Source organism: Molossus molossus, unplaced genomic scaffold (genome assembly GCF_014108415.1).
Source record: "Molossus molossus isolate mMolMol1 unplaced genomic scaffold, mMolMol1.p scaffold_m16_p_18, whole genome shotgun sequence".
NCBI lineage: Eukaryota > Metazoa > Chordata > Mammalia > Chiroptera > Molossidae > Molossus > Molossus molossus.
The window spans coordinates 64106987-64129676 of record NW_023425353.1 but is presented as its reverse complement, the minus strand read 5'-3'; the positions used below and the strand labels follow the sequence as shown (position 1 = coordinate 64129676).

Below are 22690 nucleotides of genomic sequence, written 5' to 3'. Positions count from 1 at the left end.
GTTGCACTTTGTCCCCAGCCCTGATTAGGCCGTGCGGGTACCGCTTGATGTGTCCCTTTCACGTCAATGTCTCTCTCCCTCCCACTCTACCTTCAAAGTATAGATCTTAAAATATTTTTAGTTCATTTTCAAGCCAAACATCTAAGGAAAGAATGCTATGGGTCAGGGGTCAGCAAACTATGGCCATGAGTCAAATCTAGCCTGCCGCCACCTATTTATGTATGGCCCATAACTAAAAATGGTTTTCTGCATTTTCAGGTGATTGAAAAAAATCAAAACAAGAATAGTATTTCTTGAGATATGAAAATTATATAAAATTCAAATTTCAGTTTCTATGTCCATAAATAAAGTTTTATTGGAACACAGCCATTCCCACTCATTTACAGATTGTCTATGGTTTACTTTAAAAAAAAATTTTTTTATTAATTGATTTTAGAAAGAGGGAAAGGGAGAAGGAGAAAGAGATAGAAACATCAATGAGAGAGAATATCAACTGGCCACCTCCTGCATGTCCCCCACTGGGGACTGGGCCCACAACCTGGGCATGTGCCCTGACCAGGAAACAAACCGGTGACCTCTTGGTGCATGGGTCAACACTCAACAACTGAGCCACACCGGCCGGGCTATGGTTACTTTTGCACCACAGTGGCAGAGTTGAGGAGTTGTAACAGTAATCAAATGGCCTGGGAATCCTAATATACTATCTGTCCCTTTAAAAAAAGCGTGCTGACCTCTGTTCTTAGAGATGTTCATAGTTTGAGAGGTATACCCTATGCACCCACAGGGCTACCATGCAAACTCACTCAGGATTTAGGGGAAATTATAAGGTCCCACAACCCCAAACGTTTGGTGCTTCTTCACACAGAAGATTCCTGTTTCACCTGATTTCCATCCTGGGTCTGCCAAGATACTCTTCCTATTACATGGGCCTCAGATCACTTAGTTCTCTGAATTGCTTCCCCAAAAGGATATGGAGCAAGGCTGAATTCTGGGTACTAATTTTGGTTCTTAAGTGACCAAATACATTAGTAAACAAAGAACACTAAATTAGAGCAGAACTCCTATATTACTTATACCTTATTTTTATTAATTTATTTTATGATTTTTTATTGATTTCGGAGAGGAGGAGGGAGAGAAATCGATGAGAAACATCGATCTGCTGCCTCCTGCATGCCCTGTATGGGGATTGAGCTTACAACCCACGCATGTGCCCTGACAGGGAATCAAACCAACAACCTTCTGGTGCATGGGTCACGTGGGACGATGCTCAACCAACTAAGCCACACCAGCCAGGCTGACACCTTATTTTTTAAAAACTGGTTTAAAGCTTTTAAAAGTTCTGTATTTCTTGGGTTTAATCCCATGGTTAATGAAAGACCTTTTCCTATACACAGGCCTTTTTCCATTAAATCCCTAACTTGATGACCAAGGGATCTTCAAGAGTACATATGTAAAGGCTTTTTAATGGTGACACCCTCAAAATGGCAGTAAGAATAAAGGTTTAGGATGCTATTCTGAGATATATGGGAACTCTCTTATGAACATCAATGGCCGTCTGCCTCTTAAGAAACACTTAGTAGGTTCTGGAAAAACTGCGCTCAGAAATGCTACAGCATAAAATTGAAAAACTAAAATGGAAGATGATTAATTCTTTCTTATTTTATCCAGTCTCACCTTGATGACTTCTCCATTGGAAGCAATTAAATCTGTTGGAATGGTCACTCGAAATGAGCGCCCGACGACAGCTGTGCCATCAGGAATGCCAACCACTGTGGGAACAGCCTCTGGGAGGTCTGAGAGCACCGAGTGCATGGACGCCTCAAGCTGGTTCTCCCAGTCCCTGATGGCCTCCGAAGGTTCACTCGGCCAGTGAGACTGAGTCACGGCCATGCAGAGCAGGAGAAGAAAGGTCCTCCCCCAGAGGGGGAGCAGCAGTGAAAGGCCCACAGACATCCTCATCCAGGATTGAGTCTGCTCAAACTGATAGTCTCACAATGAAAGGAAGTAAGCGACGTGTCCCCGAGCTGGGTCCTCACCCTCTGCACACCTGCTCCATCTCAGAGTGCTCAGAGCCTGAAAAATAAGAAGAATGGTCTCAGACTTCAGCAATCCCCACGATGTCAAAGTTGTACAGAGACGGTTACTACCCCATAAGTGTTCCTGCCAAAAATATCTATCCTGAGCTGGATCAAGTCTCATCCTGTGCCGTCTAGTATAGAGCCACCAGCTGCATGTGGCTACTAAGCACTGGGAATGGGGCTGGTCCAGTAAGTGTAAAGCACACATTAAATTTTAAAAACTTTGTATAAAAGAGGAATGTACAATATCACATTATCTTTTTATCCTCGCCCGAGGACACTTTTGCATTTACCTTTAGATAGAGTGGGAGGAAGAGAGGGAGAAAAAGAGACAGAGAGAAACATCGATTTGGAAGAGACACATCGACTGGTCACCACCCACATGACCCCAACCGGGGCCAGGGACAAAGTGCAACTGAGGTACATGCCCTTAGTGGGAACCGCACGGGCTGACGCTCTAACCGCTGAGCCAAACCGGCCAGGGCTCACATTAATAGTTTTTAAATATTCATTATATATTGAAATAATATTTTGGACATAAATATATTAAGTTATAAATATTAATGGTAAATAACAAAATGTATTAAATTAAATATATTATTAAAATCTATTCTACCTTATTTTTATTCATTTTTATGTGACATATATGGCTCACATTATATTTCTGTTGGGCAGTGCTGCTCTAGACCTAACTTCCACTTTATAGGAAACGCAGGCATCATGAAGACACAATCAGACAAATCTAGAACATGGGACCTTCTACAAGATAACTGGCTTGGTTTGTCCAAATGCTGACAACCCTAAACACCAGGGGTCTTCTACATTAAAAGACTGCAACCAGGTGCAGCATATGCACCTTGACTAGATCCTGGATTTACTTAAAAAAAAAAAAAAAAAAAGTCTAGCCCAAAGGGTAACTGGGGAAATTTTGCTTGTGGGCTGGAGATAAAATTTACTGTTAATTTTCCTGGGTGAGATGATGGTGGTGTGTCTCTGTAAGAGATTGTTCTAAATTTTAAAGTACTTAGGGATAAAATATCAAAAAATCTCTGCAAATCACTGTGAAATGATCCAATGGAAAAAAGTGTGTGTGTGTGTGTGTGTGTGTGTGTGTGTGTGTGTGTGTGTGAATGTGTACAGAGATAAAGCAATGTAGCAAATATAACAATTATTAAGTCTTTAAAAAATACTTTTAAAAAGACTAAAAAAAACAAGTATTTGCACAGAAACGCTCAGCAAATGCCCACTCCTCACACTCCAAGCACTAATCACAGGACTCATTCATTAAACATATATTTGCTAACTCAGTGCCAGTGAAAAATACTTATTTGGCCTCTCTTGTCCCCGACACCCAACAGCAGGACTAGAACCCTGCACATTGTTCCCTTTCCCCGACACCGGCTTCAGGTAGCTCATGACACCTACTCTAAGGCTGGCAGCCACAGATTCACTGTGGAACTTGCTGGGTGCCCACAGATGCCCACAGCCATTAGGAACGATTTCCCTTTCTAGAAAAAGATTAAGCCCTACCCTAATTCAAGTTATCAAGGGCCATGTGATATATTTTTTGACCTGGGTAATATAAAGTAAATAAAATTGCTAAAGAAAACAAGGCCACTGAAATGGGCAATAAGTATACTCTAAAGTCAATGCGAATACAAGCCAACTGCAGTAGGATTTTTTTTTTTTTGCTATGGAATTTGCTATTCTGGTTCTTATTTTGTTTTTGAGCTAAAATTCATGAGACAAAACTAAACCCCAAGAAAGTAAATCAATTCTGGAGGTTGGGCATCCTGTCATACCAAACAAAGACTTATCCTAAAGCTACTGTATTTAAGGCAGGGTCTCATGGAAAGAGTAGCCAGTTGACTGTAGAACCAGAGGGAGAGCCCAAAACCAGCTTTTGCAAAGGAACTGTTCAAAGGCACTGGACCAAGTCGGCTCCTCCCTCACTTTTCCAACACAAACAAGATAAATCCCAGGTGGATTAGATACACAAATGTAAAAAGCAGAATTTGAAAAAAAATTTAGAATATAGTTGAATGTCAGGATAAGGAAGAATTTCATTTTAAAAGACATTTAAAAAAATGAAAGAAAGAGACAACAAGACTTCCACTTCCAGGAAAATGGAATAGATTTATTATTCCCTGGTTTCTCACTAAATACAATGAAAACTCCTAGACATTATACGTAAAATAAACATGAGACTTTTAAAAAGTCAAGAGAAGAAGGCAGACCAGTTTGGGACCCCAAAACTCAGGAAAGATAGTGGTGAATTCCCTGGGTTTTCTTTTTGACTCATATATCCCAGAACTGGAGCTGAAAAAGCTGGTAACCCAGAAATGTTAACGGATGAGACAAAAAAGATTCCAACAAAAGTCTGCTCTCTTTAGCAAAAGGAGCAGGAAGGGGGTAGCCTAGAAAGACAGAAAACATTTAGACAATAACAGCTCTATTTTAGCTAAACACCACAGAAAAAGAACTGGGGCCTCTGTCCCACCCACATCAGCAAAGGCCAAGTGGGAAACCTAGACTTCCACCCTCATGCGGCTGTAACAAGGCACCCTAATATCCCCACTGAGTTAGAGAAGCCAAGCAGGGAGCTGGGACTTCCATCCCCACTGGCCATAATGATGCACTGCCCTCCTCCTCCTCCAGCCCCCCAGTGTCAATGGAAACCACATGGGAACCTAGATTTCTAGGCCCACCCAAGCAGTAACAATGAGCCTAGACTCTCCCTTTCCCCAGTAGGATGGTATCAGAGGAGGGTTAGTGGAGAGGAGACTTAGAACTTTTACCATTGCTCAGTGGTAGCGAGGCCTAGAGAACTAATATTTCCACTCCTGCCCAGCAGTAACAAGGACTTCACCCTCTTCAGGTGATAAGGAAGGCTGAGTGGGGAATCTGGACTTCTACCTCCACTTCCCAATAATCAGGCAGCACCTCCTCTACCCTTCCCCTGCCAGAGAAGTATCAGAAAAAGCCAGCCAAAACAGAATCTGGAGTTTCAGAACAAAATACAAAATTGTCCAGATTTCAATTTTAAAAAATCACTCATCACACCAAGAACCAAGAAGATCACAAGATGAATGAAAAAAAAAAAAAAAAAGCAATCAAGGGATGACAAAACCAAGATGACAAAGATAGATAGAAAGTAAGAGGATGGAGCCCTGGCCAGTTTGGCTCAGCAGTTAGAGCGTTGGCCTGTGGTCCAGAGAGACCCGGGTTTGGTTCCCGCTAAGGGCATGTACCTCGGTTGCAGTTTGTCCCCGGCCCTGGTTGGGTCGTGTGGGTGGCAGCCACTCGATGTGTCCCTTTCACGTCGATGTTTCTCTCTCTCTCTCCCCCTCCCACTCTATCTGAACAAAATATCAAAAAATGTCCTCAGGTGAGGATAAAAAAAAAAAGCAAGAGGATGGAAAAATATTATACAAATATTAATTAAAGAAAAGAGTGGCTATATTTTTTTATCCTCACCTGAGGACATTTTTCCATTTTTTGTTCAGATAGAGTGCAAGGGAGAGAGAGGAAGAGAGAGAGAGAAACACTGATGTGAAAGGGACATATCAAGTGGCTGCCACCCGCACGACCAACCAGGGCCGGGGACAAACCGCAACCAAGGTACACGCCCTTAGCGGGAACCAAACCCGGGTCTCTCTGGACCACAGGCTAACGCTCAAACCGCTGAGCCAAACCCGCCAGGGCAAGAGTGGCTATATTAATATAAGATAAAGTAGACTTCAGAGCAAAGAAAATTATTAGAGACAGAGGAAGGACATCATATAACAAAAGGGTCAATCCATCAAGAAGGATAATCCTAAATGTATATGAACCAAACAACAGAGCTATAAAACATGAAAGCAAAAACTGATAGAACTGAAAGAAAAATGTTTAAATTCATAATTCTAATTGGAAACTTCAATATCATTCTCTCGACAACTGACAGAACTAGAAAGAAAACCAGCAAGGATACAAAAGAACTAAAAACTACCATAGATCAACATCTACCAGACCTTTACAGAACACTCTATCTGACAATAGAACACACATTAATTTCAAATGTTCATGGAACATATACCCAGATAGACCATATTTAGAGTCATTAAATAAACCTCGATAATTTCAAGGAACTGAATTAGTACATAATGTGTTCTCCAACCACAATGAAATTAAATCAGAAATCACTAACTAAAGGAAAACCGGAAACTCTCCAAACACTTGAAAACTATACAATATACTTCTAAATAATCCCTGAATCAGAGAAGAAGTCTCAAGAAAAATAAAAAATTACACTGACCTGAATAGAGATAAAAATACATTTGTAGAACACAACTAAAGCAGTGCTTAGAGGTGAATTTATAGCACTGAATCCACTAGAAAAAAAAAGGAAAAGTCTCAAATCAATCATCTATGCTCCCACCTCAAGAATCTCAAAAAAAAAAAAAAAAAAAAAAAGCCCTGGCTGGTGTGGCTCAGTTGGCTGGAATGTTGTCCTGTGCATGCAAGGGTCCTGGGTTCCATCCCTGGTCAGGGCATGTACAGGACGCAACCAATTGATGTTTTTCTCTCACATCAACATCTCTCTCTCTCTCTCTCTCTCTCTCCTCTCCCTCTTTTTTAAGAGAGTGAGGAGAGAGAAAAACATGGAGAACAGAAAATATCAATGAGAGAGATAACATCAATTGGCTGCCTCCTGCACATCCCCTACTGGGGATCTAGCACTAAACCGGGGCATGTGCCCTGATCAGGAATCAAACGGGCGACCTCTCAGTGCATGGGACAACACTCAACCAACTGACCCATATTGGTCAGGGCTCTAAAATTAATTTTTTATTTTTAATTAAAATTTTTTTAAAAAGCAAAATAAATCCCAGAAGGAAGGAAATCATAAAGAGCTGAAATCAAGGCAATTGGAAACAAAAACAATACAGAAAAATAAATAAAATTTTTTAAAAAAACTGTTTCTTTGAAAAGACTAATAAAACTGACAAATCTCTAGTAAAACTGACAGAGAAGACACAAATTACCAATATCAGGAATAAAACGGGATATCCTTACAGATCCTGTAGACATCAAAAAGATAATAAGAAAACACTTCAAATAACTCAGATACATTTAACAAATCAAATGAAACAGACCAATTCCTTGAAAAATACAAACTACCACAGTTCACCTACTATGATACAGATAATTTCTACTAAGAAAACTGAATTTGTAATTTAAAAACTCCCACAAAAAGAGATCTCCAGGCCTAGATGGCTTCACTAGTAAGTTCTACCAAAAGTTTTTAAAAAATCAATTCTGTATTATCTTTTCCAGAAAGTATGAGGGAACACTTTCCTGTTCATTTTATGCAGCTGTTGTTATTACCATGATACCAAAAATCAGACAAAGACAATTCCAAAAAACGAAAGAAAAAAAAAAAAAAACCAGATCATTTTGGACAAAACATTATCAAATAAGATTTAGCAATATATAAAAAGAATTATACACCATAAACAAATAGTACTTATTATAGGGATACAAGACCAGTTCAATATTTGAAAATCAATCAATGTAATCCCCCATATTATTAGACTACAAAACAAAAATCACACAATCATATCAATTGATGCAGAAAAAGTACCTGACAAAATTCAGCACCCCTTCATGATAAACACTCTCAGAAAAACCGGAACAGAAGAGAACTTTCTCAACTTGATATAGAACATTTACAAAAACATACAGACTGAATACTTTATCCTTAAGATCAGTAACAAAGCAAGGATATTATCTGCTCTCGCCACCCTTATTTGACATAATGCTAGAAGTTCTAGACAGTGAAATAAGAAAAGGAAACAAAAAGCATATAGATTGAAAAGAAAAAAATAAAACTGTCATTACTTGCAGATGACATAATTTATATATAAAATCCCAAAGAATCTACAAAACAAATTCCCAGAACTAATAAGTGAGTTTAGCAAGGTCACAGGATACAAAAATCAATTTTATTTCTATATGCTAGAAATGAACATGTGGACAACAAGTTTAAAATATAATACCATTTAAATCACTCACATAATGAAATATCTAGAGGCAGCTATAACAACACATGCACTGTACAGGATTTGTATGCTGAAAACTATACAACACTGGTGAAAGATATCAAAGATCTAAACAGAGAGACATGTTGCATTCATAGATTGGAAGGTTCAGCATAGTAAAGATGTCAACTCTCCCCAAATTGGCATACAGGTTTGTAATAGGTTAAATAATGACAGCCCCAAAATATCATCAGGTCCTAATCCCTGAAATCTATAAAGGTGACTTTACAAGAAAAGGGTCTTTAAAGATGTGATCAGATCTGGCCGGTTTGGCTCAGCAGTTAGAGCGTCGGCCTGCGGTTCAGAGAGACCCGGGTTTGGTTCCCGCTAAGGGCATGTACCTTGGTTGCAGTTTGTCCCCAGCCCTGCTTGGGTCATGTGGGTGGCAACCACTTGATGTGTTCCTTTCACGTCGATGTTTCTCTCTCTTCTCTCCCTCCCACTCTATCTGAACAAAAAATGTCCTTGGGTGAGGATTAAAAAAAAAAGAATCTTGAAGTCGGGAAATTATCTGGGTAAAACTTATATTCAATCACAATTGTCATTATGAGAGAAGGGGAGATTAGCCCTGGCCGGTTTGGCTCAGCGGTGGTCCAGAGAGAGAGGGGGAGATTACATACACATAGATGGAGAAGGGGATGTGAAGGCTGAGGCAGAGACTACAGTGACGGGACCACAAGCCAAAGAATGCCAGCAGCCATCAGAAGCTAAAAGAGACAAGTAATAGATTCCTCCTCAGAGCCTACAGAGGGAACATAGCCTTTGCCAACACCTTGATTTCAGATTTCTGGTCTCTAAAACTGAGATAATATAAATGTCTGTATTATTCTAAGCCACTATGGTTGTGGTATTTTTTACAACTGCCCTAGAAAATGAATTCAAGGTTTCATACAATTCCTATCAAAATCCTTGTGAGAATTTTTGTAGAAATAGACACGACTATCCTACAATTTATATGGAAGGCAAAGGAACTAAAATAACTGTGATGAGAAAAGCAATTATTTTGAGTTGCTGCCAAAGCATTTTACAGTATGATAACCCTGCTCACACACATTTAGTAGGAGCTAAAGTTTAGGATTCCCACCATAAGTTCCCACTCTGCTTTTCAAGGCATCTTTTAAAAGAACCACTTAGGCCCTGGCCAGTTTGGCTCAGTGGTTAGAGTGTAGGCCCATGGACCAAAGAGTCTCAGGTTCGATCCTGGTCAAGGGCACATACCTCAGTTGCGGTTTGGTCCGGCCCTGGTTGCAGTTGTGCGGGAGGCAACCAATCAATGTGTCTCTCTCAAGTTGATGTTTCTCTTTCTCCCTCCCTCCCACTCTATCTAAAGAGAAATGAATAAATATCCTCAGGTAAGGATTAAAAATAAATAAAATAACCACTTAGAGTTGAACCCACATTAGTGACCTCCAACCCAACCACCTTAGAGTAATAGGTGGTTGCTACCCTGCTGTCTATCTCCTGCTCACTGGTGACCTGAAACAGAAAACTGCCCTCCCAGCTTACTCCCACACCTCCCTGCACCCTAACCCTGTTTCTGGGATCTGTAAGTAATTAATTTTGTGACTCTATTTCCTTTGTGTGGGTATATTAAAACTGTACCTTCAATCAAAACAACCCTGTGGTTTTGCAATTCCCCAAAGTGGGAGCTGGTATGCTGAGGGAGCAACCCACTGACCCCATGTGGGTAGCTTGTAGCCCCTCATTCAGCAGGTCATAATCTGCACACATTTTTTTTCAATTGCAGTTTATATTCAATATTATTTTGTTTTAGTTTCAGGTATACAGCACAGTGGTTAGACAATCATATACTTTACAAAGTGATCCCACCCAATATTTCAAGTACCCACCTGGTACCATACATAATTATAGCAGGATGGGGCAAAAGTATGTTTACAGTTTTGAGTACAGAAAACAGAATTTATTCTTCTTCTTTTTTTTTATCCTCACCCGAGGACATTTTTCCATTTTTTGTTCAGATAGAGCGGGAGGGAGAGAGAGAGAGAGAGAAACATCGATGTGAAGGGACACATCGAGTGGCCGCCACCCGCATGACCAACCAGGGCCGGGGACAAACTGCAACCGAGGTACATGCCCTTAGCGGGAACCGAACCCGGGTCTCTCTGTACCACAGGCCGACGCTCCAACCGCTGAGCCAAACCGGCCAGGGCCAGAATTTATTCTTGCATTATCCATACAAACAGTAAACCTACTTTTGCCCCACCCCGTATTATTGACTGTATTCCCTATTGCTGTACTTTATATCCCCACGACTTTGGAATATAAGGAAGCAAAAAACACCCAATCAGAACAGGACAGGAAAATGAAGATAGTGTAAGGAGCCTCTGGGACAACTTCAAGTGTGCCAACATTCACATCTTGGGGGTGCCAGAAGGAGAAAAGAGAGAAAACCTATTTGAAATCAAAACCCTATTTGAAACAATAATGGCAGAAAACTTCCCTAACTTGGTGAAGGAAACAGACATACAAGTTCAGGAAGCACAGAGAGTCCCAAACAAGATGAACCCCAAGAGGTCCACACCACAACACATCATTATCAAAATGCAAAAGTTTCAAGACAAAGAGAGAATCTTTTTTATTTTTATTTTTTTAATCCTCACCCGAGGATATTTTTCCATTTTTTGTACAGATAGAGTGGGAGGGAGAGAGAGAGAGAAACATTGACGTGAAGGGACACATTGAGTGGCTGCCACCTGCACGACCAACCAGGGCCGGGGACAAAGTGCAACTGAAGTACGTGCCCTTAGCGGGATCCGAACCCGGGTCTCTCCGGACCGCAGGCCGACGCTCTAACCGCTGAACCAAACCGGCCAGAGCCAAAGAGAGAATCTTAAAAGCAACAAGAGAAAAGCAGTTAGTTACTTACAAGAGAGTTCCCATAAGACTGTCAGCTGATTTCTCAAAAGAAACTACAGGCCAGAAGGGAGTGGCAAGAAATATTCAGAGTGATGAAAAGCAAGAACCTACAACCAAGATTACTCTATCCTGCAAAGCTGTCATTTAGAATCGATGGCCATATAAAGAATTTCCCAGACAAGAAAAAGCTAAAGAGTTCATCACCACCAAACCATTATTATATGAAATGTTGAAGGGTCTTCTTGAAGAAAAAGATAAAATATATGAACACACAAAATGGCAATGGATACATTTCTATCGACAATTGAGAGAAATAGAAACATGGATGTGAGAGAGATACATCAATTGGCTGCCTCCTGCATGCCCCCTACTGAAGATCAAGCCCACAACCCGGGCATGTGCCCTGACCAAGAATCGAACCAGGACCTCTAAGTCCATGGGATAACACTCAATCCACTGAGCCACATCAGCCAGGCACATTTAAAAAAAAAATTTTTTTCCTTATTAATTTTAGAGAGAGAGGAAGAGAAGGACAGAATATCAATGAGAGAGAACATTGATTGGCTGCCTTCTGCAGGCCCTCCACTGAGGATCAGGCCCACAACCTGGGCATATGCCCTGACCGGGAATCGAACTGGCGATCTCGTGGTACATGGGTCAATGCTCAACCACTGAGCCACACTGGCTGGGCGGCCAGGCACATTTTAATTGGATTTTGTGTTTTTGGTATTGAGTTATACGAGTTCCTTATAAATTCTGAATATTAACCACTTATCACATGTATGAATTAATTTGTAAATTTTAATTTTAATATATCACCTCTGGCTTCTCAACACAATAGCCAAAATCAATTTTGAAAAAGAAGAATAAAGAGGAATCACTCTACCTTATAACAAGACTTAGGTACAGTAATCAAGACAGTATTGGCGGGATAAACACAATAAAACAAAATAGAAAAACCAGATATAGTCCTATACAAGAATACCCAACTGATTTTTGGCAAAGGTACAAAAGCAATTCAATGGGTAGGACGGGGGTGGGTAGCATTTTAAAAATGGTACAACCCAGATGTCCTTTAATGGAAGAACAGTTGAACAAACTGTGTACATCCATACCATGGGATGCTAACTACTGAAACACTCAATAACTTAAATGAATTTCAAGGGAATTACGCTCAATGAAAAGTGTTAATCCCAAAAGTTTGCATTCTATACTATGATTTAATTTCTATAACATTATCTTTTTTTTAATTTTTTGTTTATAAGTTTTTTTCTTTATTGATTTTAGAGAGAGGGAGGGAGATAGAAACATCGATGGGAGAGAAACAATGATTGGATGCCTCTTGCATGCCCCCACTGGGGATCGGGCCCACAACCTGGGCATGTGCCCTGACTGGGAATCGAACCAGCAACCTCTCGGTGCATGGGTCAACGCTCAACCACTGAGCCACACCAGCTGGGCAATTTTTATAACATTCTTAAAGTGACAAAATTATAGAAATAGAGAACAAATTAGTCGTTGCCAGGGGTTAAAGAGGGGGTGGTCAGGGCAAAAGGGAAGTAGGTGAAGCTCTAACAGGGTGATGTGAGGGATCCTCATGGTGATGAAAATGTTCTGTATTTTGCCCTGGCTGGTTTGGCTCAGTAGCCCACAGACTAAAGAGTCACAGGTTCGATTCTGGTCAAGGGTATGTGCCTTGGCTGCAGTTCGGTCCCTGGCCCTGGTCGGGGTTGTGCCGGGGCGGCCAGTCGATGTGCCTCTCCGGCATTGATGTTTCCCCCCCCGACACACACACACCACTCTACCTGATGATAAATGGAGAAATATATCCTCGGGTGAGGATTAAAAAAATTAAAAAAGAAAGAAAATGTTCTGTATTTTGACTGTATCAATGTCACCCTGGTTGTGATACTATACTCTATAGTGTTTTTTGTTGTTTTAATTAATTACTTTATTTAGTTATTTTTGGTTACAAATGTCCCTCCTTTTCCCCCCATTGACACCGTCCTCCCAGCTCCTGTCCGCCCCCACACCTTCACCATATTGTTTTCTGTGTCCACTGGTTATGCATATACACATATCAGTTCTTTGGTTTATCCCTCCCACCCCCTCCTGAGGTTTGTCAATCTGTTCCTTACTTCCATGTCTCTGGGTCTATTTTGTTCATTATATTCCACAAATAAGTGAAATTGTGTGATATTTGTCTTTCTCTGATTGGCTTATTTTGCTTAGCATAATACTCTCCTGGTCTCTCCAGGTTGTCTCAAAGGGTAAGGGATCTTTCTTCCTTACAGCTGCGTAGTATTCCATTGTGTAAATGTACCACAGCTTTTCTGTTTGTTTGTTTTTTGTACCACAGCTTTTTTTATCCATTCATCTACTGATAAACACTTGCACTGTTTCCAGATCTTACCTATTGTAAATAGTGCTGCTATGAACATAGGGGTGCATATAATCTTTCTGATTGCTGTTTCAGGCTTCTTAGGGTATATTCCTAGAAGTGGAATCACTGGGTCAAATGGCAGTTTCATTTTTAATTTTTGGAAGAAACTCCGTATTATTTTCTATAGTGGCTACACTAGTCTGCATTCCCACCAGCAGTGTACTAAGAGTCCCCTTTTCTCCACATCTTCGCTGGCACTTTTTGTTTGATGATTTGATGGCAGCCATTCTGACAGGTGTGAGGTGATACCTCATAGTTTTAATTTGCATCTTCTGATGATGAGTGACGTTGAACATTTTTTCATAAGCCTCTTGGCCATTTGTATGTCCTGTTTGAAGAGGTGTCTATTCAGGTCCTCTGTCCATTTTTAATTGGATTGTCTTCCTTTTGTTGAGTTGTGTAAGTACTCTATATATTTTGGAAATTAACCCCTTAGCAGATGTATCATTGGCAATTATGTTCTCCCACACAGTGGATTCCCTTTTCATTTTGATGCTGTTTTATTTTGCTGTGCATAAGTTTTTTAGTTTGATGTAGTGCTATTTATTAATTATTTTTCCTTTGTTTCTCTTGCCATAGGTAACGTATCAGTGAAAATATGTACTATAGTTGTGTTGTTTTTGTTTTTATCCTCATCCGAGGATATTTTTGCATTTATCTTCAGAAAGAACGGGGGGGGGGGCATTGACATGAGAGAGACACATCAACTGGTTGCCACCCACACAACCCCAACCAGCGCTATGACAAACTGCAACCGAGGTATGTGCCCTCAGTGAGAACTGAACCTGGGTCTCTCTGGTCCGCAGGCTGACGCTCTAACCGCTGAGCCAAACTGGCTAGGGCTGTACTATAGTTTTTATAAGATGTTACCATGGGGGCAAACTGGGTAAAGGCTACACAAGATCTCTCTGTATTATTTTTAACAACTGCAAATGAGTCCACAATTATGTCAAATATTTTTTCTAAATCCTAAAAAAGATAAATTTGAATTAAAACTTTCAATATCGGGACTTTAAGGGACACCACAGAGAAAGTAAAAAGGACCAACCATAGCCTGGGACAGAGCTTTTTCAGTGCATATAATGGCTTAGGCTTTTCTTCTGTTTTCTGTTTCTTTTTGTATCTCCCAGTTTCTTAACTGTCTGTGCTTTTTTACCCCTTTTATAGTTTATTTTATTGTATAATTTTTAAATTTTTCTGGGTCTTCTATTTTATGCTATCTTAAATTGTAACTTTAGAGTTTTCTTTACTGTTGCATAGTGTTTCCTTTAATGGCCTTTTCCTTTCTCATACTTTATTGTTTTTGGGTTTTTTTTATCCTCACCGGGGACATTTTTTCATTTTTTGTTCAGCTAGAGTGGGAGGGAGAGCAAGGAAGAGAGAGAACGAGAAAAACATTGACGTGAAAGGGACACATCGAGTGGTTGCCACCCACACAATCCAACCAGGGCTGGGGACAAACTGCATCTGAGGTACGTGCCCTTAGCAGGAACCAACCCCGGGTCTTTCTGGACCGCAGGCCGACGCTCTAACCGCTGAGCCAAACCGGCCAGGGCTCCTTTCTCATACTTTAAACTCGCATTTAGAAAATGGCTCAGCCCAACCAACACCCCACAAGACTGGTTGGAAGGGTGGTAAACTGTGGAAGGGCAGGGACACATCTGTTGCAATCACTGATGTATGACAGTGCCAGACACACACCTAATGAATGCATGGGGAGGATACAGGACTTTTTTTAAGCTTCTTCCTATGTCTTTACTTCTTTAGTTTATTACTTTTCTACTTATTAGATCCAGTTAGTCTTTTACTTTTTTTTCCATTTTGTGTTTTTAATATTTTATCACTACCACCACTGCATCCTCAGCGAGCATGGCTGCTGCTCCTCCCTCCTCTTGGTCTTTTATTTTAACTGATTCTCCATTTTAAAATTCTCAGCTCATTTGAAAACAGCAACGGCATAAGACACACCCTGTCACCAAAACATAAGCTCAGCCTGCTATCTGCAGACACATGACGACACAGGGTATCTGTTTCATGACTAAGTGCTCTGCATTTAGCAAGCGGGCAATGTCCCGGGCACAACTCCAACTGCTATGTGTTGGTTTTCCATGCTCTGGGGAGAAAAGATCTTTATGCGACTTGGCAAAAAGCAGCCTTGTGTCTTTCTGATGTTGGCTTTCTATAAGCAAGGGTCATGTCTCTCTGTACTAGGAACTTGGCAGGCTGTACCCAAATACCCATATTAGGACGTTCCTCAGGAAGGGTTTTATACATGCTCATACACTTGGTCATTCAGAGAAGGAGGCACTGCAGAGATCCTCCTGCTCATTTTTCAGGGACCAAGGCCCAAAGAGAGATAACACTTAAACGTGGTCACAAAGAACCCGTGGGCAGAACATGGTGGGAGAAGGAGCTGAGGAACCAGAGAAAGACTATGGCCAGTATCAACCAGTCTTGCCCTGGACGGTTTGGCTCAGCGGTTAGAGCGCTGGCCTGCGGTCCGGAAAGACCGGGATCGGTTCCCACTAAGGGCAGTACCTCAGCTGCAGTTTGTCCCCGGCCCTGGTTGGTCGTGCAGGTGGCAGCCACTCGATGTGTTCCTTTCACATCGATGTTTCTCTCTCTCTTTCTTCCACTCTCTCCCTCCCACTCTACCTGAACAAAAAATGGAAAAAATGTCCTCGGGTGAGGATTAAAAAAAAAAAAAAGAAAAGAATCAACCAGTCTTTCTAACACAACCACTCATTTTTATCACTACATATGCATACTTACATTGTACCCTCTGCAACACAAGGAAGTGCTCAGGGTAGTGCAAGAATATGTCTCAGCCCTGGCTGGTTTGGCTCAGCGGTTAGAGCACTGGCCCGCGAACCAGAGAGTCCCGGGTTCGGTTTCCACTAAGGGCACATACTTTGGTTGCAGTTTGTCCCCGGCCCTGGTTAGGGTCGTGTGGGTGGTAACCACTCTATGTGTCTCTCTCACATCGATGTTTCTCTTTCTCTTCCCCCCTCTCTCCCTTCCACTCTATCTGAAGATAAATGCAAAAGTATCCTCGGGTGAGGATAAAAAAAATAAAAATTAAAAAAAAAAAAAAGAATATGTCTCAACTGAACTCACCACTATCTGGCTGATAGAGCTGCTGATGCTCTCCTACTGAGAAATGGGTGGTGAGAATGAGTAACTCATTTCTCTGTGCCAGTACCCAGCGAAGTGTCCACCACTAAGTCTGAGCTCAGCACTGCCCCAGATTCCAGTGAAATCCAACTCTATGAAGAGGGACCTTCCCAGAGCCTTGGTGAAGCCCCTGTCTCTCTATACATGTGCTCAATAGCCATGGCATAAGGTGTGAAAATGGGCACACATGCTAGGAAACAATTGCATCCCTTAGTCCCCGACAGACCACCCAAGGGGATAGAGAAACCTTAAAAGTGTTAGAGCTTGCAAAGCCTGGACACATCACAGCCGTTTGGGTCACTGCTGTCCTAGAGCAGACACTCAGGCTGCCCTTCTCCCTCTTCTCTTGGTAAAAACACTGCACTCCTGCCCCAAGAGCTATCAGCACCAGGAATGAGAGCCCACAGTTAACCTAGATATCCATCCCACCCCTCCCTGGGCCAGGCGTATATTCAGCACCTCACAGCACCAATGAGGCAGCACCCCCATAGAAAGATGGCCTGGGGTAGAGGAAGAATAGCTGAGCACCTCCTCCATGAGGCTTCTGGGGGACTTTTCAATGATGAAAGAACAGTATAGGTTCTGGGAGAAGCCCAGGGAGCCCAGACCCTGAGGCTCACTTCAGGGAAGTACCCTTGCCCAGAGAGAGGAACCAGAGCTAGTTGGGGGTGGAGCCAGCAATCCCTTGCATCTTCCAATGGCCACGCCCATGCTTCCTTTCTCCAGCACTGGGGACTCTCCAGTGATGGGCAAAAGTAAAAATATAACATTTGTCCTGGAGGCAAGTGTATTTATTTATTTATTTTTTTAATTTATTTATTTATTTTTTATTTTTTTTATCCTCACCCGAGGACATTTTTCGATATTTTGTTCAGATAGAATGAGAGGGAGAGAGAGAGAGAGAAACATCGACGTGAGAGCGACACATCGAGTGGTGAGGCAAGTGTATTTAATGTTTACTAGATCAGTCAGCAAGGACACAACTAGAGGATCAAAAGCTTTATACATTGACAGATGAGGACCCCAGGCATCCGAGGCAGACAGAGTTCAGCAGGACAGCATCCTTCTGTCACCAATACTAATCCCTCGCTATATGTGACTGGAGCATGTGCCTTGTATGAGGAGGGGCTGGATATATGCCCATGAGGCACAGTCCTTGTGACCCTACTCTGTCCAGACAGCCTTCAGTCCCTGGGGACTAGGAGAGTCCTCCGGCATCCCAGCCCCAGGAGAGAAGCAGCTCTGTTGTGGTCAGAGTGCCTCCCCAGAGCTAATGGGTACCCATGCACGAAGAAGGCTCAGTCCATTCATGCTTTTCCACACAACAAATTCAAGAACAAATGCATATGAGGCACCAACTCAATTCACAGTAAACATTGTTTCCTCATATGCAGAAAATCCACAGAGAATGAAACTTAAAGATAAAACCCTACAAGAATAACTCCCTACTAGTTTTTACTTTCTAAAAATGAAGGAAAAGTGAGATTCAACCCATTATTAACCACACAAAATGAGGCCGAGACAGCCACCTGCCATTCCCAGGAACCTCCACTCTTCAACGTGAAGCTGTTATCTAAAAATAGTACTTAAACTGTCAAACTGCTACCATTCACATAGTAATTAAAACATTTAAGGAAAATGGGATTTCCTTTTTAAAACCAAACTAAAATAATAAAATTCCACGTCCCTGTTTTAAATGGTTTTGGAAAAGTCCAAGGTAAAAACTTAACTGAAACAACCACTTGCGGTTCCATTGAGCAAAAAGGCTTTTGTCCAGACACTCATAAATTAAATGTTAAATGTCAGCCTAACATTAAGATAAAAACCTGGAGGGTTAACCATGTAAAACTGTTCAACTGGATGGCCAACAGGATGGACTCAACACAATGGAAAACAATAGTGTGAAATCATTATGTGTTTGGGATCCAAAAACTAAAAAGACAGGCAGATTCCTCTGCTTTGAGTTAAAGGCAGGCCTTTTATTGGTGACTTGGTAAGTCATTGGTGAAGATTTAAAGTGTCATTCTAAAGTTGTTCGCAGCTCAGGAGGGAGGAGAGGTTTCCCTGACATGAGGCAAGTTCCTGCCTGGCCTGTTTGCTGTGGGAATATCACCAGAGGTGTGGTGGCAGCCCCTTGAAGACACCATCAGGGAGCTGAGCAACCTATCAAAGGAGTCCAGGGTCATATAGATAACAAGAGATTCAAACGTCAAAATATGTGTGAGGAAAGAACTACCACCTCTGAGAAGCAAGCACTATACTGGAAAGCTACTTTGAACATTTCCTCACTTGGGAAATTCTTGCAAATTCTCACTTGTCACAGATACCAAAAGCAGAGGTCCAGGAAGGGCAGTGGTTTCTGCTGATGGTGGTTTGGTTTTCTTCAACAAAGGAAGGAAGGAAGCAAAGGTTTAATATCTGGGTACAAATTTACTCAGGTGCAACATGTTCAAGAGCAGCGGTTCTCAACCTGTTGGTCACGACCCCTTTGGGGGTCGAACGACCCTTTCACAGGGGTCACCTAAGACCATCGTCTTAGGAACCGAGACACGGCTCCTCTCTCCGTCTCCAGAAGGGTCCACCCACATGCAGAAACGCCCACATACAACATGAGGAACTGTGTTAAAGGGTCGCGGCATTAGGAAGGTTGAGAACCACTGTCCTAGAGGAAGGGAAGAAAGACAAGGCTCAAAACCCACGGCTGAATGACCATTTTCCACTGGACCGGAGGTTTTAACCTGAGTAGATTTTTAACGTCTTATGTGATAAAGCTGACTGAAAAATAGTTCCTTCTACACTTCACTGAACTCCATACAATGCTGTTAAACATTACTCCTACTGTACTGCACAGTTAAAATTAGTGAAGATGGGCCCTGGCCGGTTTGCTCAGCGGTTGCGGTCCAGAGAGACCCGGGTTCGGTTCCCGCTAAGGGCATGTACCTCGGTTGCAGTTTGTCCCCAGCTCTGGTTGGGTTGTGCAGGTGGCAGCCACTCGATGTGTCCCTTTCACATCAATGTTTCTCTCTCTCTCTCTCTCCCCCACTCTATCTGAACAAAAAATGGAAAAAAAAATGTCGTCGGGTAAGGATAAAAAAAAACAAAACTAGTGAAGATGGTAACTTTTATCACAATTTTAAAATTTTTTACAGTTAAGATAGTAAATTTTACATTACATTTTATCAAAAACAACATTACTTAGAGTCACACCAGTTAGAAAAACACCTGTAAGGCTTAGGTCCAGTCTTTTAATCATTGATGTCCAGGTAGGGCACTGAGGAGAGAAAAGGTCAAACTGAGACCAAAGACAAGGCCCAGGTCTAACTGTCCATTTGGCCACAGTAGCTGGCCTGAGAGGAGGGATGAAGGTGGAGGAAGGAATATGTGTAAGAGGTGGGCAGCCAGACTCAGCAGAATCCAAGTGAGAATGAATTACCACATCTGTGTACCCATGTGGCATCCAAGAACCCAATTAAAGCAAATTACAATTATCTCAAGGCAGCCCATAATAATTAACACTTCAGTGCATATTTATCAACACCCTAACCGGTACTAGGTGGGAAGCTTCATCTGTGATGCATGCAGTCATCCCAAATTTCATACAAAAATATTCAGTTAAGATTTCCATACATGACTAAATCATAAAATACAAGAGGTCATAAACTAAGCAATTATGTATTATAAACAGGCATTTTCCAAGTAGGTGCTTACAGAAAACTAAAAGTTGCCTTCTGCCCAGCCAGTGTGGCTCAATGGTTGAGCATCGACCCATGCACCAAGAGGTCATCGGTTCGATTCCTGGTCAGGGCACATGCTAGGCTGTGTGCCCGGTCCCTAGTGGAGGAGGTGGCTAATCAATGTTCTCTCTCATCAATGTTTCTATCTCTCTTTCCTTCTCCCTTCCTCTCTCTCTGTAATATCAATAAAGAAAAAATATATATATTTAAATAAATAAATAAAAGTTGCCTTCTGACTCCTCAAACTTCCCTGGCTATCCAGCCACCTCCCCGTGAGGGCAGAGTGGTTGATGTCTGTCCTGGTCAAGGCCAGATGCCAGGGGAGGGGAAAAAAGAGAGGGTAAGGGAGAGGACAGAAGGGGAGGGGACAGGGCCCACGCAGGGGTCTCAGACACTATCTGCTCTGCTGCTCTCTCCCCCCATAGATGCCTAGCACCAAGCAGGCACTCATTAACCATTAGAATACAGGGAAAGGGTTTCCACTAAATCCAATAAATGATTCACCAAGCACAAAAGCAATAATCACCTGATTTCACACTTTGAAATTAAAAGCTAAGCCCGATAGGTGTGACTCAGTGGTTGAGCATTGACCCATGCACCAAGAGGTTGCTGGTTCGATTCCAGGTCAGGGCACATGTCCAGATTGTGGGTCCGATCCCCAGTGAGGGGCATGAGGAGGCGGTTGATCAATGTTCTCTCTCATCAGTGCTTCTATCTCTCTCTCCCTCTCCCTTCCTCTCTCTATAAAATCAATAAAGAAAAAAAATTTTTTAAAGAAATTAAAAGCTAAGCTTTCTGATATATTTTCCATTATACTACAAAAGATTAAAAATAAGTGCTGTATGCCTCAGCCAGCGTGGCTCAATTGGTTGAGCGTTGTCCCGTGCACCAAAAGGTTACCATCTAGATTCCAGGTCAGGACACATGCGGGCTTGATCCCCAGGAGGCGTGCAGGAGGCAGTCGATTAATGTTTCACTATCTCCCTCTCCCTTCCTCTCTCTCTAAGAATCAATAAAAATATTTAAAAAGAGAAATAGCCCTGACCAGTTCGGCTCAGCGAATAGAGCGCTGGCCCCCGTGGACCAAAGAGTCGAGGGTTCGACTCCGGTCAAGGGCACGTACCTTGGTTGTAGTTAGGTCTCCGGCCCTGGCTGGGGTCATGTGGGAGGCAACCAGTTGATGTGTGTCTCTCTCACATCGATGTTTGTTTCTCTCTCCCTCTCCCCCCCTTCTTCCCTCCCTCCCACTCTATCTGAAGATAAATGGAAATATCCTCTGGTGAGGATTTTAAAAATGAAAAAGAAAAGTATTGTTACTCAACAAAAATATGTTAATCTGACTTCAATAAATTAAGTTTAGAAAAAGCGTGCTGACTGCTGGCCTTCCTGACCTAACTGGCTAATCAGACTCCAAAATAGGGGAGATGAAATGTCAGAGTGGCCCCAGCCACACCTGCTCCCTACTCAGGTCCCCCCTTAATGCAGCCCTTGGCCCACCCATGAGTCTCACAATATAGGCCTCAGGAGCCAAACAGGGGTACCTGGCCCCTGGTGACTGTGTTCTTGTAGCTTTACTGTAAAGTGCCATTGTAGTGAGTGTTTCTCTAGGCAAATATTTCAACTGTCAGTATTTAAAGTTGTGCCCAGATTTTGGCCACATTCTTGTTTGAGGTCACATTCTTCAGGTTCAACCATCAAGAACATTTCAACCATGCTAGAAATTTACAGATCAACAAACCTTGATTTAAAATGGACAAGAGAGCTCAAACAGTGTGGCTCAGTGGTTGAGCGTTGACCCATGTACCAGGAGGTCACCGGTTCGATTTCTGGTCAGGGCACAGGCCCAGGTTGTGGGCCAAATCCCCAGTGGGGATCAAGGCAACCAACTGATGTGTCTCTCTCACATGGATGCTTTTCTCTCTCTCCCTCTCTCCCTTCCACTCTATCTAAAAATAAATCAATGGAAAAGTATCTTCAAGTGAGGATTAACAAAATAAAACACACAAAAAAAGAATAGACCAAATCAAGAGTCAAGAACCTCCACTTTGCACTTGTCTCACATGGAGATAAAGGTGGCACTGTGAGGGATTTAAGGCAATGCAGTTCTCCTAACAAACTGGTCCCTCACAGCCAGGGGATAGCCACTGCCCGACCTCTCAGAACGTCCTGGGTCAGTCAGAGGAAAAGAACAGGAAGGCAGAGAAATCCAGGCAAAAAAGATAATACAAGTAAACTAGATAGAGCTGTGATTCAATCTTTTTAGGCTAAGCTGCCCTGTAGAACTTGACTGATAAAACAGGA

The 22690-nt window shown here is 42.1% G+C and overlaps 1 protein-coding gene across 2 annotated transcripts in view; it reads right to left on the bottom strand.

Annotated features, from left to right (window-relative positions):
* DAG1 (dystroglycan 1) overlaps window positions 1-22690 on the bottom strand; it is a 68499-nt gene that overhangs the window by 19294 nt on the left and 26515 nt on the right. The window contains exons 1-2 of one of the 2 annotated variants that reach the window (XM_036266235.1): window positions 2935-2946; window positions 1675-2073 (exon numbers count right to left, since the gene is read on the bottom strand). In XM_036266235.1, coding sequence (XP_036122128.1) covers window positions 1675-1959 — 285 coding nt within the window. In that variant the 5' untranslated portion in view covers window positions 1960-2073; window positions 2935-2946. Of the gene's footprint in view, window positions 1-1674; window positions 2074-2934; window positions 2947-22690 lie in introns of those variants that run through there. The other variant, XM_036266234.1, reaches the window with a different exon arrangement.